At 41.1% G+C, this 18755-nt stretch overlaps 1 protein-coding gene and 5 non-coding genes across 7 annotated transcripts; 3 read left to right on the top strand and 3 right to left on the bottom strand.

The window, feature by feature from the left end:
* The first annotated feature begins 5851 nt into the window (after positions 1–5851).
* trnah-gug (transfer RNA histidin (anticodon GUG)) lies at positions 5852–5923 on the top strand. The gene has a single exon. It is a non-coding gene; the product is annotated as a tRNA-His (tRNA).
* An 857-nt stretch (positions 5924–6780) lies between these two features.
* trnas-gcu (transfer RNA serine (anticodon GCU)) lies at positions 6781–6862 on the bottom strand. The gene has a single exon. It is a non-coding gene; the product is annotated as a tRNA-Ser (tRNA).
* A 1890-nt stretch (positions 6863–8752) lies between these two features.
* trnas-gcu (transfer RNA serine (anticodon GCU)) lies at positions 8753–8834 on the bottom strand. The gene has a single exon. It is a non-coding gene; the product is annotated as a tRNA-Ser (tRNA).
* Positions 8835–9017: 183 nt separating this feature from the next.
* On the top strand, positions 9018–9089 carry trnae-uuc (transfer RNA glutamic acid (anticodon UUC)). The gene has a single exon. It is a non-coding gene; the product is annotated as a tRNA-Glu (tRNA).
* A 1110-nt stretch (positions 9090–10199) lies between these two features.
* On the top strand, positions 10200–10272 carry trnac-aca (transfer RNA cysteine (anticodon ACA)). The gene has a single exon. It is a non-coding gene; the product is annotated as a tRNA-Cys (tRNA).
* A 7312-nt stretch (positions 10273–17584) lies between these two features.
* Positions 17585–18557, bottom strand: LOC134311424 (uncharacterized). 2 transcript variants are annotated; one of them, XM_062993065.1, is made up of 3 exons: positions 18163–18557; positions 17926–18084; positions 17585–17840 (listed from the first exon to the last, which is right to left on the bottom strand). In XM_062993065.1, exons 1-3 carry the CDS (start codon positions 18503–18505, stop codon positions 17617–17619), a joined length of 726 nt encoding a protein of 241 aa, XP_062849135.1. In that variant the 5' UTR covers positions 18506–18557; the 3' UTR covers positions 17585–17616. The 2 variants fall into 2 exon arrangements, with proteins under 2 accessions (XP_062849135.1, XP_062849134.1); XM_062993064.1 differs by having other exon boundaries at positions 17926–18087.
* Between the last annotated feature and the right edge of the window lie 198 nt (positions 18558–18755).

Genomic DNA, 18755 nt, shown 5'->3' on the forward strand with positions numbered 1-18755 from the left:
CGCTCATTGATTTGGCACAATTTTTACGCCGGATGCCCTTCCTGACAGAACCCTCCCTAATTTATCCGGGCTTGGGACCGGCGCTACAATGCACTAGTGCATCTAGCGGCTAGGTATCTATAGGACAATTCAGTGTTTCCAATTAACCTGGTGGCATGTTTTTGGACTGTGGGAGGAAACCGGAGTACCCGGAGGAAACCCACGCGGACACGGGGAGAACATGCAAACTCCGCACAGAAAGGACCTGGACCGCCCCAACTGGGGATTAAACCCAGGACCTTCTTGTTGTGAGGCGACAGTGCTACCCACCAAGCCACCGTGCCGCCTGGCTAACAATGGTACTGAAACTCTAAATTTACTATAGTTCTAATTTGACTAAACACTGGCAGGTATTACACTATAGGATGTTATTGTTAATCACCTGTCTTTCATATGGTACTTTTCAAAATGATCAGTTCTATTGTGACAAAGGAATTTGATGTGGGCGGAGCTGTGAATTATCCCAGTCTATTTGCTGATACTGGAGGTTTTGATAGTTTTGTAATGCAAGCACCGACCACACTTACCAGCTCAACCAGACAACATAGTTTTGTAGGTCAGTCACACAGATCAAAGTAACACAAAGACTCTTGTTCCCGCTGTCTCGTTGGTCTAGGGGTATGATTCTCGCTTCGGGTGCGAGAGGTCCCGGGTTCAAATCCTGGACGAGCTCCTGTTTAATCCAAAAAAACTTATCAAGTGTCCCATTACAATCTAATGATCAAACAAAAATGACACATTAAGCTTATGTGGATGTAAATACCTTTCATAACAATTCTTCCAGTCAGCTTCAATTTTTGTTTTTCTTCTACCGATTTTAGAATCTTTGGGCAAATTCGAAGCATTGAAAATGTTACGAAATCCAAACAGCAAGAAGCATGAAGTCAACACGACAAGATGAAATATCATGGTAATGTAAATGTTGTAAAATCTCTTGTATAACTAACCGATTAAAGACAGCGTCACAACGTTTGTATTGTACAGTTTGGGTGGATAAACATGATACATTACATAAACAGTGTGAAGCATAAAGTCAGTGGGACTGCACACAGCTCCTGTCAAATGCTTCCAAGTCTTTTCATCTGACAAAGCGAGTCTTTAATGACACCTCATGCTTAAACTGTTAGAAATGCTGTAATGAAGCTCTGCACTGAATTTTCTTTTGTCATGAATACACTTCCCAGTGCAACCAGTCAACATGGTTTTGACACTAAGCCACAGAGGTCAACGAAATGCCCTGGCATCTGTCCAGGCTGGCTCGTTGGTCTCGTTGGTCTGATTCTCGCTTAGGGTGCGAGAGATCCCGGGTTCAAATCCCAGACGAGCCCTTGTTTACCCATGTTTCATTTATCAACTGCCTCTTCAGGTTCTAATCCCAGTGTGCAAATGGAAATGAATTGGGGATTAAATGGCAAAACTTAACAGCTTTCTACGTGGATGCCAGACAACATTATAAAAAATTATAACCTTTAGCTTAAACTTTGTCCTCGTACAATTAAAACAAACAAAACAAAAAATCTTTATAAAATCATGCTGCCCGAGTTATTCTAAAAGCCATCGAGAGGTTTTGTGAATCCATGTTTAAATGTAAAGCACTGTCATTGTGAAGGAAAGTCAAACAGTGCAGAGTATGAAGTCAACACGACAAGGAAAATCTCATGTCAACTTGAATTTCTTTCAATCTTTAATATTAATAACCGATAACACAAAACATCATAACGTTTGTTTTATGTAGAAAAAGAAATAAATATTACTAACTTTATTATTAAAATATTAAATGTTGATTTTTTTTTGGTTGCCACTGAACTAAATTGTTAGACAAGAGCTGTTTTATTTTTTTTTATTTTTACAGTTGTGTTCAAAATTATTCAACCCCCACTGCAGTAAAGTTTTTTAGCAAGTTTTACATTTATTTTTTATCTTGTTCACAATCAGATCAAATAAGGACTTGTATAATATTTTTCTAATATACCAACAAATGTCCTTTTTGTGATTTCCTCATTGACAAAATTATTCAACCCTTTAGTCACATACATCATTAGTACTCCCTTTGGCAGTAATAACGTCCTTCAAACGTGAAACATAGCTTGACACAAGTTACTTGCAGCAATCTACAGGTATCTTAGCCCATTCCTCATGGGCAAAGGCCCCCAGTTCATTGACATTCTTCGGCTTGCTTGCTGCATCTGCCTTCTTTAAGTCCCACCAGAGATTTTCTATGGGATTTAAGTCGGGCGATTGTGATGGCCACTCCAGAATCTTCCAGCCCTTCTTCTGCAACCAAGCCATGGTAGAATTGGAGGTATGCTTGGGATCGTTGTCCTGTTGGAAGGTCCAACGTCTCCCAAGCTTCAGATTTGTCACTGACTTCATGACATTTCCACCCAAGATCTCCTGGTAGTTAACTGAATTCATGGTACCTTGCACACAGTGGAGATTCCCTGTACCTGAAGAAGCGAAACAGCCCCAGAGCATGACTGACCCACTGCCATGCTTCACAATAGGCAAGTTGTTCTTTTCTGTATAGGCCTCGTTCTTCCTCCTCCAGACATATTGTTGAGCCATAGACCCAAAGAGTTCCAATTTTGTCTCATCGCTCCAGAGAACAGATACCAAAACCTTTGTGGTTTGTCCACATGGTTTTTGCCATACTGGAGTCGACTCTTCTTGTGCTTTGGAGTCAGCAGGGGGTTGCGCCTGGGAGTTCTGGCAGGAAGGCCTTCATCTCGCAGTGTTTGCCTTATTGTCTGGGCCGAAAACTGATTACCTTCCTCTGACAAGTCCTGTCACAGTTCCTCAGCTGTCAGCCGGGGATTTTTCTCCACCTTTCGTTTCAGGTAACGGACAGCAGTCACCGACAGCATCCTCTTTCTGCCACGCCCAGGTAGCGTTTCCACTGTGCCTTTAGCTTTAAACTTGCGAATTATGCTTACATAATCCAATTCCATATCTTTTTATGTCCATATCCTTGCTTTTTGAAGAGAAAAATCTCTTGACTTCTTTGACCATTCCCTGGACTTCACCATGTTGCAGAGACACCATTAACTGTCTAGAGGGAGCTGAGTATCTCAGTCCTTTTAAATCTGCTTAATTGCTGCTCATTATGGTTCTGTTCACATCTACAGGTGCTTTCAACGCCTGATTGAAAACACCTGATTGAAACATTTGTTCTTGAGAGTGGTAATCTTTAAGGGGTTGAATATTTTTGTCAATGAGGAAATCACATTTGTTGGTATGTAAGTAAAAATATTGTTGTAATTTCATTTGTCTATTATAAGATAAGATAAGATAATCCTTTATTAGTCCCACAGTGGGGAAATTCACATTGTTGCAGCAGCGAAGGGACAGTAAAGCACTCAGTACAAAAAATAGACAATAAAAAGTACAATGTATAACAATAATAATAAAAAGTCAGAAAAAACTCGCACATTGTTAGGAATAATGAATAATTTAAAGTGTGTGTGATCTTTCTGGAACAGTGCTGATTGTACAGCAGCAGGAAGGAAGGACCTTTCCCACATTTGGGGTGAAGCAGCCTGTCACTGAAGGAGCTACCCAGTGCTGCCAGAGTCTCATGCATGGGGTGGGAGTCATTCTCCAGCATGGATGCCAACTTGGCTAACATCCTTCTGTCTCCCACCACCTGCACTGGATCTAAGGGGCTCCCCAGGACATAGCCGGCCCTCTTAATAAGTTTGTTCAGTCTCTTCCTGTCCGCTGTAGAGATGCTGCTGCCCCATCATACCACTCCATAAAAGATAACTGATGCCACCACTGTATCAAAGAAAGTCCTTATTTGATCTGATTGTGAACAAGGTAAAAAACAAATGTCAAACTTGCTAAAACACTTTACTGCAGTGGGGGTTGAATAATTTTGAACACAACTGTAAATAATACCTGCTCTGTGGGGGTCCTGACCATTGAAGAACAGGGTGAAAGCAGGCTAAAAACGTATGCAGAGAAACAGACGGACTACAGTCAGTAATTGTTGAACTACAAAGTGCTTCTATATGGTAAGTGGAGCTGATAAAATGGACATTAAGTGTAGAAACAAGGAGGCGGTTTTAACGTTATGGCTGATCGGTGTATATAAAAGTAACAGATAGGAAACTGACATTTAATTTCTGAGTAAATACAATTTGTTGCCTTAATATTAGCATAGCATTACCCACTTATTATCTGTAATGTGAAGTACATCTGAAATGTACATATTTTATCTAAAGGAACTAAAATATGTAACTTAGTGTTTAGTTTTTGTACAGTATAGTATGATTTCCTGTCACTGTGGGCCTCAGAGCACAGTAGTAGAGAGCAGAATCTGATACTGCAGCAGAGGAGATGTTCAGATCCACTCGATTTTTATCTTCATTTATCTTTACAGAAAACCCAGAAACTGCATCTTCTTTCTTATACTCATTAACCAGAATAATGAACTCTGGTCTGAATGTGGAGAACTGACGATACCACAGCAGGTTATTATTTGTACCAGATCCTTTGTAATTGCAGGATAAAGTAACAGAGTCTCTCTCCAAGACAGTTTTAGTGGTTGAAACTGAATTAATTTCCTGTGCATGATTATAACCTGTGGACAGATAAAGAACAATGTTTATTTATTGAAAGATATGAGTGTAAGAAAAAAAAAAAACTGAGAAGAATCTAGCAGCAGATACATTGTAACTTCTATTTAAGGTTTGGATAAAGGTTCTCATGTTTTATGTGATGTTATTTCTCACCTAAAACAATGGAAATAATGAACTGAACTGCAGAATAATGTAGCTCAACACCTGCTATCATATCTTATACATAATTAAACCATTTCCTCTTTTTAACTTCCTTTTCCAGCAGTACAGCCCTGTTACAGAGTTTAGTAACATGTAGATGGATCCTGCCATCATGTGCACACTTACACTCACTACATCTGTGTGGAACAAAACCTACAATCTGTTTGTACTGTATAAGTGATCATTTATGCAAATATTATATTTAATATGTTTATTCTTACAGAACTGCTGTCTTTTTATATATGATGTAAACATTAACTTAAACTCTTAATTGATATCTTATTATGTATTTAATGTATTGCACTACCGACACATAACTGTTAGTACATTTGGTTAATAATAAGTGAAGTATTTATCATGGTAAGCAATAAGCCAGAAGACACTTCCAAAAAGTGCACTGAAAGACACGTCAAAAATCTGCACACAAGCATTTAGAAGGAAAAAAAAAGTCTTACCATATAATCACAACAGCACTGTACTTACTGTAAAATATGTACAGGGTGAGTCAAAAGTCTCGGGACACTCTTTTATTTCAGAAACCAAAGGGAAAATGACATATCTGAATACCCCAGCAAGTAATGGGTGAGGGGGCCTATCTTTTAGGCTATGTCCTTAACATGGCCGCCATCTTGAAAGCCGCCATATTGGATCAAGGGCAAGTTTTTCCAATGGGAAGGTGGTCATGTAGCATATCAAAGAAGACCAGAATTTTCTCAGAAATCGATTGCAGCAAGATATCTCTTGTGTTTGTTTCTCGGTACCTCAGATCCAACAATGCAGGTCTTGTCAAAGTGGAAAGAAGTGACTGATGCTGGTGTCCCATATGGTCTAGCGGTCAGGATTCCTGGTTTTCGCCCGGGTTCGACTCCCGGTATGGGAATTTGTCTTTATTATAGGACTCGAGCAAAACTTTGCCTATAAGTTCCTCTGTGCCATGTTGCTGTAGCTCAAGAAACTTGTTCTGTTGGATCTATGACTGCAGTCTATCAGGGAGCAGTGGACGTGAGCTGGGCATGTCTGATAGTTGAAATGCCGTGATCGTATAGTGGTTAGTACTCTGCGTTGTGGCCGCAGTGACCCCGGTTCGAATCCGGCTCACGGCAGGGTGTTTTTGTATGCTGTGCTTCAAAGTTTTCCATTCTCTCCTTGGTCAAAAGACAGAAATGAGGCCGGAGCTTCAGGAAAGTCACAAGCGCAGTCCTACAGGGGCCAGTAGTGCAATGGATAACGTGCCTGACTACGGATCAGAAGAATCTAGGTTCGACTCCTGGCTTCTAACTCCTTGTGTATGGTTCTCGGTACCTCAGATCCTACAATACAGGTCTTGTCAAAGTGAACAGAAGTGACTGATGCTGGCATCAGTGTTGTACCCATGGAAAGGGTAGAAAATAAATGAGAAGACTCAAATGTGATGTTTTCTCACTGCTGTATTGAGAGTTGTGTTAACATATAAAGTAGGCAAATAAAATAATTTCAGAACATTACAGCTTCACCAAACAGTAATTATCACACAGTATAGGTCACTACTTCGACCAAATCTATTGCACATCAAAAAAAGGAATTATTCTCTTAAGGAATCACTTTTCTAACCATAAAGAAGAGATATTAATTGATTACTTTTCCCATAAAAAGGTAATGGTGAGGTGATGGACTGCTAATACATTGTGCTCTGCATGCATAGGTTTGAGTCCCATTCTCGTCGAACACAACACCTTTTAAACTCTTAATGCATGCTCAATAATCCAGCTCCACAAATCCACAAAGTGGAGACCTTTAAACAATGTGTGGTTACTAATCTGTATGTCATTAACATTATGTGTATATTAAAAGAACGGCTGTATAAAAGAACATAACTGTTTCTATTTGGTGTTATAGTTGTGTTTTTTTTGTGAGCAGCGCCAATATTTTGCACAGAGCTAAAAGCAAGAGTTGCATGTTCAATGTTTAAAAGTCTGGTTTTCGACGAGGATGGGATTCGAACCCACGCATGCAGAGCACAATGGATTAGCAGTCCATCGCCTTAACCACTCCGCCACCTCGTCTTGCTTTACCTATATGTTTCTGGTCCGATTGGTCTGATTGATCAATGTAGCTTCTGTAGATTTGTAAAAGAGTGAAGAGCAGAAAGCTCATTTTATTTTAGTTCTCTTTCAAACTGACTGTTAACAAATAATGCACTAATGCAGTGTGCATGCACATTCTGGTAAACACTTATGTTTCTTAAAAGACAATGTATCTGTTCTAGCCATCTAGGTTGATCAATCAGACCAATCGGCCCAGAATCACATTTTCCTAGGCAGGTTGAAACGAGGTGGCTGAGTGGTTAAGGCGATGGACTGCTAATCCATTGTGTTCTGAATGTGTGGTTTTTGGAAACCAGACCTTTAAACATTGATCAAAACCCCTGAAATTCTTGCTTTCAGAACAATCAGAATCAGAATCACTTTATTTCGCCAGGTATGTTACACATACGAGGAATTTGCTTTGGTGATACACACAATAATACACACAATAGTCCACATAGTAGTACAAACAATACACATAATAGTACAGATAATTACACATGTATGACATGTAACATAGAACATATTTAACAGACCCGACAGCACACAGACTGTTAACCAGTATTTACCAACATTTGCCCAAGAGAACAACTTTGGTTAAAAAGTGTTACAGCTGTGGGGGAAAAAGCTGTTAGCGTGTCTGGATGTGTTTGTTTTTATTGTCCTGAGTCTTCTGCCAGATGGAAGAGTTTGAAAAAGGTGATGTCCAGGATGAGAGGGGTCTGCTGTAATTTTGCCGGCACGCTTCAGCACTCTGCTGTTGTAAATGTCCTGAAGCGTTGGCAGACTACATCCAATGATCCTCTCCTGCTATCATATCTCATATCATATACGCTGGAGTTTGGCTCGTTCATGTGATGTTGAGGAACCAAACCAGATGGTGATGGACGATGTAAGGATGGACTCTATTATTGCTGTGTAGAACTGGATCAGCAGACTCTGTGGCAGGTTGAATTTCTTCAGCTGTCTCAGGAAGAACATTCTCTGCTGAGCCCTATTGGCGATGGAGAGTGTGTTCTTTTCCCACTTTAGGTCCCTGGATAAGGTGGTGCACAGGAACTTAAGTGACTCCACCACTAAGACCATAGAGCCATTAATTGTGAGGGGGTGTAAGGAGGGCGCGTTGCGCCTGAAATCCACCACCATCTCTACAGTCATTTGTGTGTTGATCAGCAGGTGGTTGTCGCTGCACCAGGAGACCAACTGCTCGACTTCCTTTCTGTAGGCAGACTCGTCACCATCGGTTATGAGTCCCACCACAGTGGTGTCATCAGCAAACTTAAGGATCTTTACAGCTGGTTCCTTAGGAACACAGTCATTGGTATAAAGTCTGAAGAGAAGAGGTGAAAGCACACAGCCTTGTGGTACACCAGTACTTAGGTTTCAGCTCTGATAATTAAGCTCTCACCTTCACAACATATTGGTACTACTCACATAAAAATACAACTGTAACACCAGAGAGAAACAGCACATCTTATACAGGCATTTTTTTTAATGCAATTGTGTTTTTGGCTTACTTCATGGAGGTAGAGCATGTTCTGACGTGGTGGTTAAGGCGATGGACTGCTAATCCATTGTGCTCTGCACGTATGGGTTCGAATCCCATCCTTATTGAAAACCAAGCCTTTAAACATTGAACAAAACCCCTGAAACTCTTGCTTTCAGCTCTGTGCAAAATATTAGCGCTGCTCACAAAAAAATCACAACTGTAACACCAAATAGAAACTGATCATCTTATACAGCCGTTATTTTAATATAATGTTAATGACATACAGATTAGTAACCACACATTGTTTAACGGTCTCCACTTTGTGAATTTGTGGAGCTGGATTATTGAGCATGCATTAAGAGTTTAAAAGTTATTGTTTTCGACAAGGATGGGATTCAAACCCACGCGTGCAGTGCACAATGGATTAGCAGTCTATCGCCTTAAACACTCGGCCACCTCGTCTAGACGACTACGGGTCAGAAGATTCTAGGTTCGACTCCTGGCTGGCTCGGTTATCTTGTGCCTCTTTTGTCTTCCTAACTCCTTGTGTATGGTTCTTGGTACCTCAGATCCAACAATGCAGGTCTTGTCAAAGTGAAAATAAGTGACTGATGCTGGTGTCATCCGATAGCAAGCTCTTCAGTTTCCTATATGGTCTAGCGGTCAGGATTCCTGGTTTTCACCTAGGCGGCCCGGGTTAGACTCCCGGTATGGGAATTTGCTTTTATGATAGGACTCGAGCAAAAGTTCTACTGCCACACAATGACGCTCATATAGCGATTTCATCCATGGTGATATCTCTGTCTTACATAGACAGGCGTCCCAGACGTCTTTACTGTTTATCCCTAAACTACGGGTCAGGTGGAACACACAGCGTCACCTTTTCTAGTACTATGGGCCAGAAGGTATCACACAGCGTCGTCTGATTCCCACCGGGGTGGAACACACAGCATCACCTAGTACTGATACAACACAGGTACTGTGGGGCAGACGGTATCACACAGCGTCGTCTGATTCCCACCGGGGTGGAACACACAGCATCACCTAGTACTGATACAACACAGGTACTATGGGGCAGACGGTATCACACAGCCTCGTCTGATTCCCACCGGGTGGAACACACAGCATCACCTAGTACTGATACAACACAGGTACTATGGGCCAGACGGTATCACACAGCCTCATCTGATTCCCACCGGGGTGGAACACACAGCATCACCTAGTACTGATACAACACAGGTACTATGGGCCAGACGGTATCACACAGGTGATAGGTTCGACTCTTGGCTGGTTAAGTTACCATGTGCCTTTTTTGTCTTTCTAATTCCTTGTGTATGGTTCTCAGTACCTCAGATCCAACAATGCAGGTCTTGTCAAAGTGGAAAGAAGTGACTGATGCTGGTGTCTGCCGACAGTAAGCCCCTCAGTTTTCCATATGGTCTAGGGGTCAGGATTCCTAGTTTTCACCCAGGCGGCCCGGGTTTGACTACCGGTATGGGAATTCGTCCTTATGTTAAGACTTCAGCAAAACGTTGCCTATTAGTTCCTCTGCGCCATGTTGCTGTAGCTCAAGAGGCTTGTTCTGTTGGAACTATGACTGCAGTCTATCAAGGAGCAGTGGATGTGAGCTGGACGTGACTGACCGTTGGAATGCCGTGATCGTATAGTGGTTAGTACTCTGTGTTGCGGCTGCAGCAACCGCGGTCTGAATCAGGGTCACGTCAGGGTGTTTTTGTATGCTGTGCTTTAAAGTTTTTCATTCTCTCCTTGGTCAAAAGACAGAAATGATGCTGGAGCTTTAGGCAAGTCACAAGTGCAGTTACTCAGGGGCCAGTGGCGCAATGGATAACGCGTCTGACTACAGATCAGAAGATTCTAGGTTCGACTCCTGGCTGGCTCGGTTACCTTTTGCCTTTTTTTGTCTTTCTAACTCCTTGTGTATGGTTCTCGGTACCTCAGATCCAACAATGCAGGTCTTGTCAAAGTGGAAAGAAGTGACTGATGCTGACGTCAGCCTATGGTGAGCCCTTTTTTTCCATGGTCTAGCGGTCAGGATTCCTGGTTTTCACCCAGGCGGCCAGGGTTCAACTAGTTAATTAATAGAACAATTACCAATCACTTTATACAAGGTTGTTATGGGTGTTAAATATCATGTTTTGTTAAATAATACAAGATACATACAATCAATCAGAGAGAGCAGGTGCTATTTATATTGAGGAACTTCACATACGTGAGTTTTTGTACAGCATCTCAATAGCATTGTATCACTGGGTGTATCTAAGAGCACAGTGATAGAGAGCAGAATCTGTCAGCCTTGGATTGTTGATGGTCAGTACAGTGGAGTTCCAAGTTGTTTGTATCTTTAATCGAGGATCATCAGGGGTGCTCTGAGCTGAACTGTAAACTTTTGCATCTTTATACAGTAAAAACTGTGGTGCGCTGTTAGGATTTTGTTTGTATCAGTAAAGCCGAATGAAGCTGCTGCTTGACTCATATGAACATTTTAGTGTAACAGTCTCTGTTTCTTTTGCAGTAATGTCGGAAAGTATTGGCCAGATTTTATCTGCAAAACCACCTATAAAAATAACATAGAAAATAATATAAAAATGTTGTAATAATAAACTAAGATTTTACATCTTAATAACACAGACTTTATTTAGAATGATAATAAATTACCTGATGCTACAGTGAGAATCAGTGCTGTGTATCTTCCAATGTGCAGTAAGTTACATAGTGGAGACATTTCTGATCACAGCTTTGTGAGGACTCTGTATAATAGTGCTGAACTCATCACATGAGGAAACTAGTTTCTAGGAAGCCACACACAGGAAGTGCAGGTGCTGCAGCAACTTCATACACATCATTATTGTAAAGTATCTATTCTTTATCAAAACACTGTTGGGACCTTTAATGTTGTTATTGTGCTGTTATTAGTCAATATTTAAATAATTGTACATGACTAAATATTTATTTGGGTCATTCAGTAGATAACTAATAAACAACACAGAGAATATTGGTTTTATGTTGATCAAGCAACACCAGTATGAAATTAAAAAGGTTTTGGAAGTGCAGAAATGCCTATATTTTGGCCATGACTTCTAAAGATCAATTACCTGTCTTTTGTGATTAATTACCACCCTTATAGAGTTCACATCACTGGAAGAATTGTGGTGCACTCATTTTAAGATCTTACCACAACATCTTAATGAAGTCAAATCAGTACTTAAAAAACCCTAATTTTGTTTATTTTAATACACTCAGGTCTACATGCAGACATGATTGGGTATGTCTGGGGGTTAGGACAAGACCCTGTGTTGGATTGTCACATTTTAAGTTTTTTTTTTTTTTTTTTTTCAGTATTAGCAATTTTACTGTAGAGACTGTTTCAGAATTAGCACAATCATTAACTGTTACTTCAGGTGAATAATAAAAACTCGTACCGAACGTCATCAAAAATATGTGTTAGGTGAACAAAAGCAGGATGTTATTATATCAAGTTTTATTGAGAATATTGTACATGTAATGTAGGTGTTTGGTTTTTGTGCAGTATCATTGGATTTCCTGTCACTGTGGGCCGCAGAGCACAGTAGTAGAAAGCAGAATCTGATACTGCAGCAGAGAAGATGTTCAGATCCACTCGATTTTTATCTTAATTTATCTTTGCAGAAAACTTAGAACCTGGAACTTCTTTTTGATAGTCAGCAACCAGAATAATCCAGAACTCTGGTCTGAATGTGGAGAACTGACAATACCACAGCAGGTTATCATTTCCAGATCCACTGTAATTACAGAATAAAGTAACAGAGTTACCCTCCAAGACATTTTCAGTGGTAGAAACTAATGTAATAGTCTGTGCAGAGGTATAAACTTTAATTAAAAACAAATAAAAAAACATTAGATTATTAAAAATACATTACATATAATATTATTTCTCTTCAAAATGTATCACAGTGTGCAATTAGAAATTAAAGGTGGCATTACATTGGTAAACATGTAAATTCTGTTTAATTACATGGGGTTACAAAGGTACTTTATAAAAACAGCACAAAGCTTTCAAATGCTTCCTAGTCCTGACAGTTGGCGAATTAAAAGAAGTTTTTACTATTTGGAGCTTTAAATATTTTTCATGTTTTAATTCTTTAAAAAGAGGTTATAACCAGTCTATGTACTGATACTGGAGGTTTTGATAGTTTTGTAATGCAAGCACCGACCACACTTACCAGCTCAACCAGACAACATAGTTTTGAAGGTCAGTCACACAGATCAAAGTAACACAAAGACTCTTGTTCGTGCTGGCTCGTTGGTCTAGGGGTATGATTCTCGCTTTGGGTGTGAGGTCCTGGGTTCAAATCCTGGACGAGCCCTCATTTAGTGGAATGCTTCGTTGAACTATACAAAAAACGTATCAAATGTCCCATTAAAATCTAATAATCAAACAAAAATGACATGCTGATACACTGGTAGAAGTTGGTGAGCTTATGTGAATGTAAATACCTTTCATAACAATTCTTCCAGTCAGCTTCAAGTTTTTCTTTCTTCTACAGATTTTAGAATCTTTGGGCAAATTCAAGCATTGAAAATGTTACAAAATCCAAACAGCAAGGAGAATGAAGTCAACACGACAAGATAAAATATCATGGTAATGTAAATGTTACAAAATCTTTTGTATAACTAACCGATTAAAGACGGCGTCACAGCGTTTGTATTGTACAGTTTGGGTGGATAAACATGATACATAACGTAAACAGTGTGAAGCATAAAGTCAGTGGGACTGCACACAGCTCCTGTCAAATGCTTCCAAGTCTTTTAATTTGACAAAGCGAGTCTTTAATGACACCTCATGCTTAAACTGGTAGAAATGCTTTAATGAAGCTCTGCATTGAATTTTGTTTTGTCATGAATACACTTCCCAGTGCAACCAGTCAACATGGTTTTGACGCTAAACCAAAGAGGTCAAAGAAATGCACTGGCATCTGTTCAGGCTGGCTCGTTGGTCTAGGGGTATGATTCAAAATTCAAATCCCGGAGGAACCCTTCCTTACTCACGTTTAATTTATCAACTGCCTTTTCAGGTTCCCATGCAGGCCACTTCAGGTCAGTCACGCAGATCAAAGTAACACAAAGACTCTTGTTCACGCTGGCTCGTTGGTCTAGGGGTATGATTCTCGCTTAGGGTGCGAGAGGTCCAAATCCCGGACGAGCCCTCAACTTGTCAAATGCTTCGTTGAACTATACAAAAAAACGTATCAAGTGTCCTGTTAAAATCTTAGTACCTAAAGAGCACATAGAGACAAATTAGCATTATATATACAGTGTATCACAAAAGTGAGTACACCCCTCACATTTCTGCAAATATTTAAGTATATCTTTTCATGGGACAACACTGACAAAATGACACAATGACACAATGAAAAGTAGTCTGTGTGCAGCTTATATAACAGTGTAAATTTATTCTTCCCTCAAAATAACTCAATATACAGCCAATAATGTCTAAACCACCGGCAACAAAAGTGAGTACACCCCTAAGAGACTACACCCCTAAATGTCCAAATTGAGCACTGCTTGTCATTTTCCCTCCAAAATGTCATGTGACTCGTTAGTGTTACTAGGTCTCAGGTGTGCATAGGGAGCAGGTGTGTTCAATTTAGTAGTACAGCTCTCATACTGGTCACTGAAAGTTCCAACATGGCACCTCATGGCAAAGAACTCTCTGAGGATCTTAAAAGACGAATTGTTGCGCTACATGAAGATGGCCAAGGCTACAAGAAGATTGCCAACACCCTGAAACTGAGCTGCAGCACAGTGGCCAAGATCATCCAGCGTTTTAAAAGAGCAGGGTCCACTCAGAACAGACCTCGCGTTGGTCGTCCAAAGAAGCTGAGAGCACGTGCTCAGCGTCACATCCAACTGCTGGCTTTGAAAGATAGGTGCAGGAGTGCTGTCAGCATTGCTGCAGAGATTGAAAAGGTGGAGGGTCAGCCTGTCAGTGCTCAGACCATACGCTGCACACTACATCAAATTGGTCTGCATGGCTGTCACCCCAGAAGGAAGCCTCTTCTGAAGTCTCTACACAAGAAAGCCCGCAAACAGTTTGCTGAAGACATGTCAACAAAGGACATGGATTACTGGAACCATGTCCTATGGTCTGATGAGACCAAGATTAATTTGTTTGGTTCAGATGGTCTCAAGCATGTGTGGCGGCAATCAGGTGAGGAGTACAAAGATAAGTGTGTCATGCCTACAGTCAAGCATGGTGGTGGGAATGCCATGGTCTGGGGCTGCATGAGTGCAGCAGGTGTTGGGGAGTTACATTTCATTGAGGGACACATGAACTCCAATATGTACTGTGAAATACTGAAGCAGAGCATGATCCCCTCCCTCCGGAAACTGGGTCGCAGGGCAGTGTTCCAGCATGATAATGACCCCAAACACACCTCTAAGACGACCACTGCTTTATTGAAGAGGCTGAGGGTAAAGGTGATGGACTGGCCAAGCATGTCTCCAGACCTAAACCCAATAGAACATCTTTGGGGCATCCTCAAGCGGAAGGTGGAGGAGCGCAAAGTCTCGAATATCCGCCAGCTCCGTGATGTCGTCATGGAGGAGTGGAAAAGCATTCCAGTGGCAACCTGTGAAGCTCTGGTAAACTCCATGCCCAGGAGAGTTAAGGCAGTTCTGGGAAATAATGGTGGCCACACAAAATATTGACACTTCAGGAACTTTCACTAAGGGGTGTACTCACTTTTGTTGCCGGTGGTTTAGACATTAATGGCTGTATATTGAGTTATTTTGAGGGAAGAATAAATTTACACTGTTATATAAGCTGCACACAGACTACTTTTCATTGTGTCAAAGTGTCATTTTGTCAGTATTGTCCCATGAAAAGATATACTTAAATATCTGCAGAAATGTGATGGGTGTACTCACTTTTGTGATACACTGTATATTATATTAATATAGCTAATTATTTTTGGAAAAAGACGGGTTGCCATATGATCCCAAGAACACCATTTTGTAACAGGACGGTTTGTGCCTCACCACTAAGGTGCCAAGTGTAGCCCTGCACCTGCAAGAACTGAAAACGAGCCCAATTTACAGGATGCTTTATCCAAGGTAGAACAATACTGTGGCTAAAACGTTTAAAACAAACAGGGAACAGGATAAATTAAAGTGGTGGCTAAAATAATATCAACAAAATAACAAATGAAAGACATAATCATATTGTAATGAATGAGCAGCACTCCAGCTCACCAACTGGTGCACCCCACACTCAACACTGCAGGTCCCATCCAAACATGGGACCTGATCCAGAAAGAACCATGATGCCTCTGGGGCAGCTTGCTTGTCCAGAGAGGTTATATTGTGTCGCGTAAAAAGTGCCAAGACAAGCACAAGACAAGTCTGCATCTGTGCAGGTGAAAACCTGAACCAGATCAAGCCTGGCATCACTGGTACAGGAGAAAGTATGATGCTAACAGAGGAGCCAGCAACTCTGTGAGAAAGAGAACATGCTAAGTAGAAACACTTCTATTTGTCTGCCTGTAGTTCTGACCTGTACTCAGTAGAGAATGTGTGATTTTAATGTTCTGAGAAGGAATGGCAACATTACAAAGTGGTAAATGCTTTACTTGCCCAACTTGTTTGGAATGTGTTGCAGGCCTGAAAAGCAAGAATGAATGTGCACTAATTATTTAATACTCAATGTCCCATCATTTTCTGATTTGGGGTTGTAGCTAATGCTCTGGGCCAGCTCTGATTTTTTATGCTGTAGGGCAGAGGTGCGCAGTATGTTGATCGTACAGTGCACGCTGGTAGAATGCGACTCATTTAAACAGGTCAACTTGATTGACATGAAATGTGGCCACTGTTTCTTTAATTTGCGGTTTGTTATTATAGCTATGCCTCAGCCCACCTATAGCACTGTGAATCTAGAAGGTTTTCATTCATCAGTAGCCAGTTTGCATGATTTTTGCATTTTTCTTTTTGTAAGCTACACTGTTTGTGAAGATGAGTGCACAACCAAGCACAAAGAAACCAAAAACAGTTGACGGCTGTTTCATTCATACGTGGAAGAATATTTAGATCTCATGTTACGTACAGAATTTTAACAACCTGACATTCATATGAAGTCAAAGGCCTCTGCTGGACAATTTTGGAACTTGCTGGCTGAGAAAAAATATCCAAACATAAGAAATTGTGCCACATATTTGACAGCATTTTTGTATCAACCTACTTGTGTGAATCAGCCTTTTTCAACATGTAAATAATTAAGTCTAAATATTGGTCCATGCTTACTGATGAACACTTGGAGACCTGCTTGAGATTTGGCATCAGCAGCTACTGTCCAGACTACATAAACCTGGCTGACATCATTCAGTGCAAATCATCAGAATAAGGTGAGTGTGATTTTCCACTTGCTTGTCCTGTAAGCTTTAAAGCTTTTTTTGAAAAATGATGAGGTCAAACCTTAAAAAGTAGATCGCGATGACCTGACTGAAATAGTCGATCTCAAGCCACGAAAGTGTGGGCACCCCTGCTGTAGGGTCATTCCAGCTCAACTCAATAAATACCCTCATCTCAGAATCTCATGAAATTTTGTCTATATATGAAGGGGATCCATTCATGAGAATCCAGCATATTTTGCAAATCTGTCACATGGTTTAAAATTTGCAGTTTTGGCCATGACCTAACACGACATTGTCAGGTTAATACTGTATAAGCGTGCAGCTGTGAATCAGGCTGTGAATTTGGTTTTGTTTCCTCCTGTCCTGTTTGATTCATGCCTTGTTTAGTCTTGTTTCTGTTTGTCTTAGTCTAGTTCTTGTTTAGTTTTGTTCAGGGATGTTTAGTGTAGTGTTTAGCTTAGCTTATGGTTTAGGTTTAGTTAGGTTCATGTTTCATGTGTTTAGATTAGCGTTAGCATTTAGCATGTAGATTAGCATTTAGCATAGGTCTTGTTTTAGTGTGTCTTATCTAGTTTAAACCTGACTTGTGTGATTTGTTAGTATTAAACTCTTTGTTGAAACATCTCCGCATGTGTGTCCCCCTCTTGTCCCGTCTAGCCCAAAATCATTACAAGCACGACTTTGAACCCTCCTAAATCAGGGAGGTAAAGAAGGACTCAGTGGTCAGGAGCCAGTAAACATTCATCAGTTCACCTTTAATAAGCAACTAAACTTAAACCAGCAGTTTATTTTTTTAATGAACTTTATTTTTATTTTGATGAAGGAAAAGTTTCTGGTGCTCATCGTGTCGTTTGGAGGTTCTTCTCCAGATGATCAGGAGGAACGATCCCTGTGGAGCGAGGACGTTCTGAAGGACGCCACAGCGCTGCAGAACACAGCAGAGCCGATGAGACGTATTTTGAAGACGGCAGCACCAGTACAGGGCGCACGGTCCAGCGGCTCGTTCTCTTCATCTTCAGCATGTAGACCGGGGGGACGGGAGCACCAGCGGGCATGGACACGCCTACACAACACACACAAATGTTACAGGAACACTCCAGCCTTCATCTACTCACTAGGATGAAGATCTAGATCTGAAAATAATCCACCTTGATTTTTCACCGTGGTCTCCATCAGTCTCTTACTGTCTTCAGGTTTGATTATGAATGTGGGAGCAATCAGAACGTGCTCGTCCTGGACGTTCTGCTGCTGCACCACTTCATCAGAGGACCTGAAGATCTTCTCCAGAACGACAGCCTGAAGTGGATCTGCTGGAGAAATGAAACCTGATTCAGCACCATGATGGATTAAACACCACACATCTCAAAAACCCCTTCAAGATGTACCTTCAATCCCTTCTATAACCAGGTTCTGCTCTTCTGGGTTCATCTCCTCCATGTTCTTCTCCTTCATGCTCTGCTCCGCCTGGTTCTTCTCTTCCATCTGTATCACCTGTACCTCTGGTTCCTGCCCCTGGTCCTGCAGAACCTGTGTACTCATCCTTGCAGTTTCCTCATTTCCTATCATCTGATTCTCCTCAACATTCATCTCCTCCTGCCTCTCCTTTTTTTTGCGTCTCTGCCACCATTTCTTCTTCTTCTCCTTCTTCTCAGGTTTGGGTCTGTGTGGCTCCTCATCCTCGTCATCAGACGGGACACTACAACACCAGTACTTCTTAAACCAGAACATTTTAGCTGCTGCTGCTTTGATGCTTTGATGCTTTGATCCATATCAAAGTGAAGCAGCACCAGCACAGGAGCTCAGATCAGAGCTTGTAGAATGTTGTGACATCATCATGATGTCACAGTGTGTGCTGGAGCTGAGAGCAGAGCTGATGATCACAGCACCACTCAGTGTCTTTAACATTCACTTCAGATGTGGACACGCCCAGTGTAGATCTGTAACTCCATCAGCACTGCTGTGTCTGATCCACTCAGTA

This window comes from Trichomycterus rosablanca, chromosome 4 (assembly GCF_030014385.1).
Source record: "Trichomycterus rosablanca isolate fTriRos1 chromosome 4, fTriRos1.hap1, whole genome shotgun sequence".
Lineage (NCBI taxonomy): Eukaryota > Metazoa > Chordata > Actinopteri > Siluriformes > Trichomycteridae > Trichomycterus > Trichomycterus rosablanca.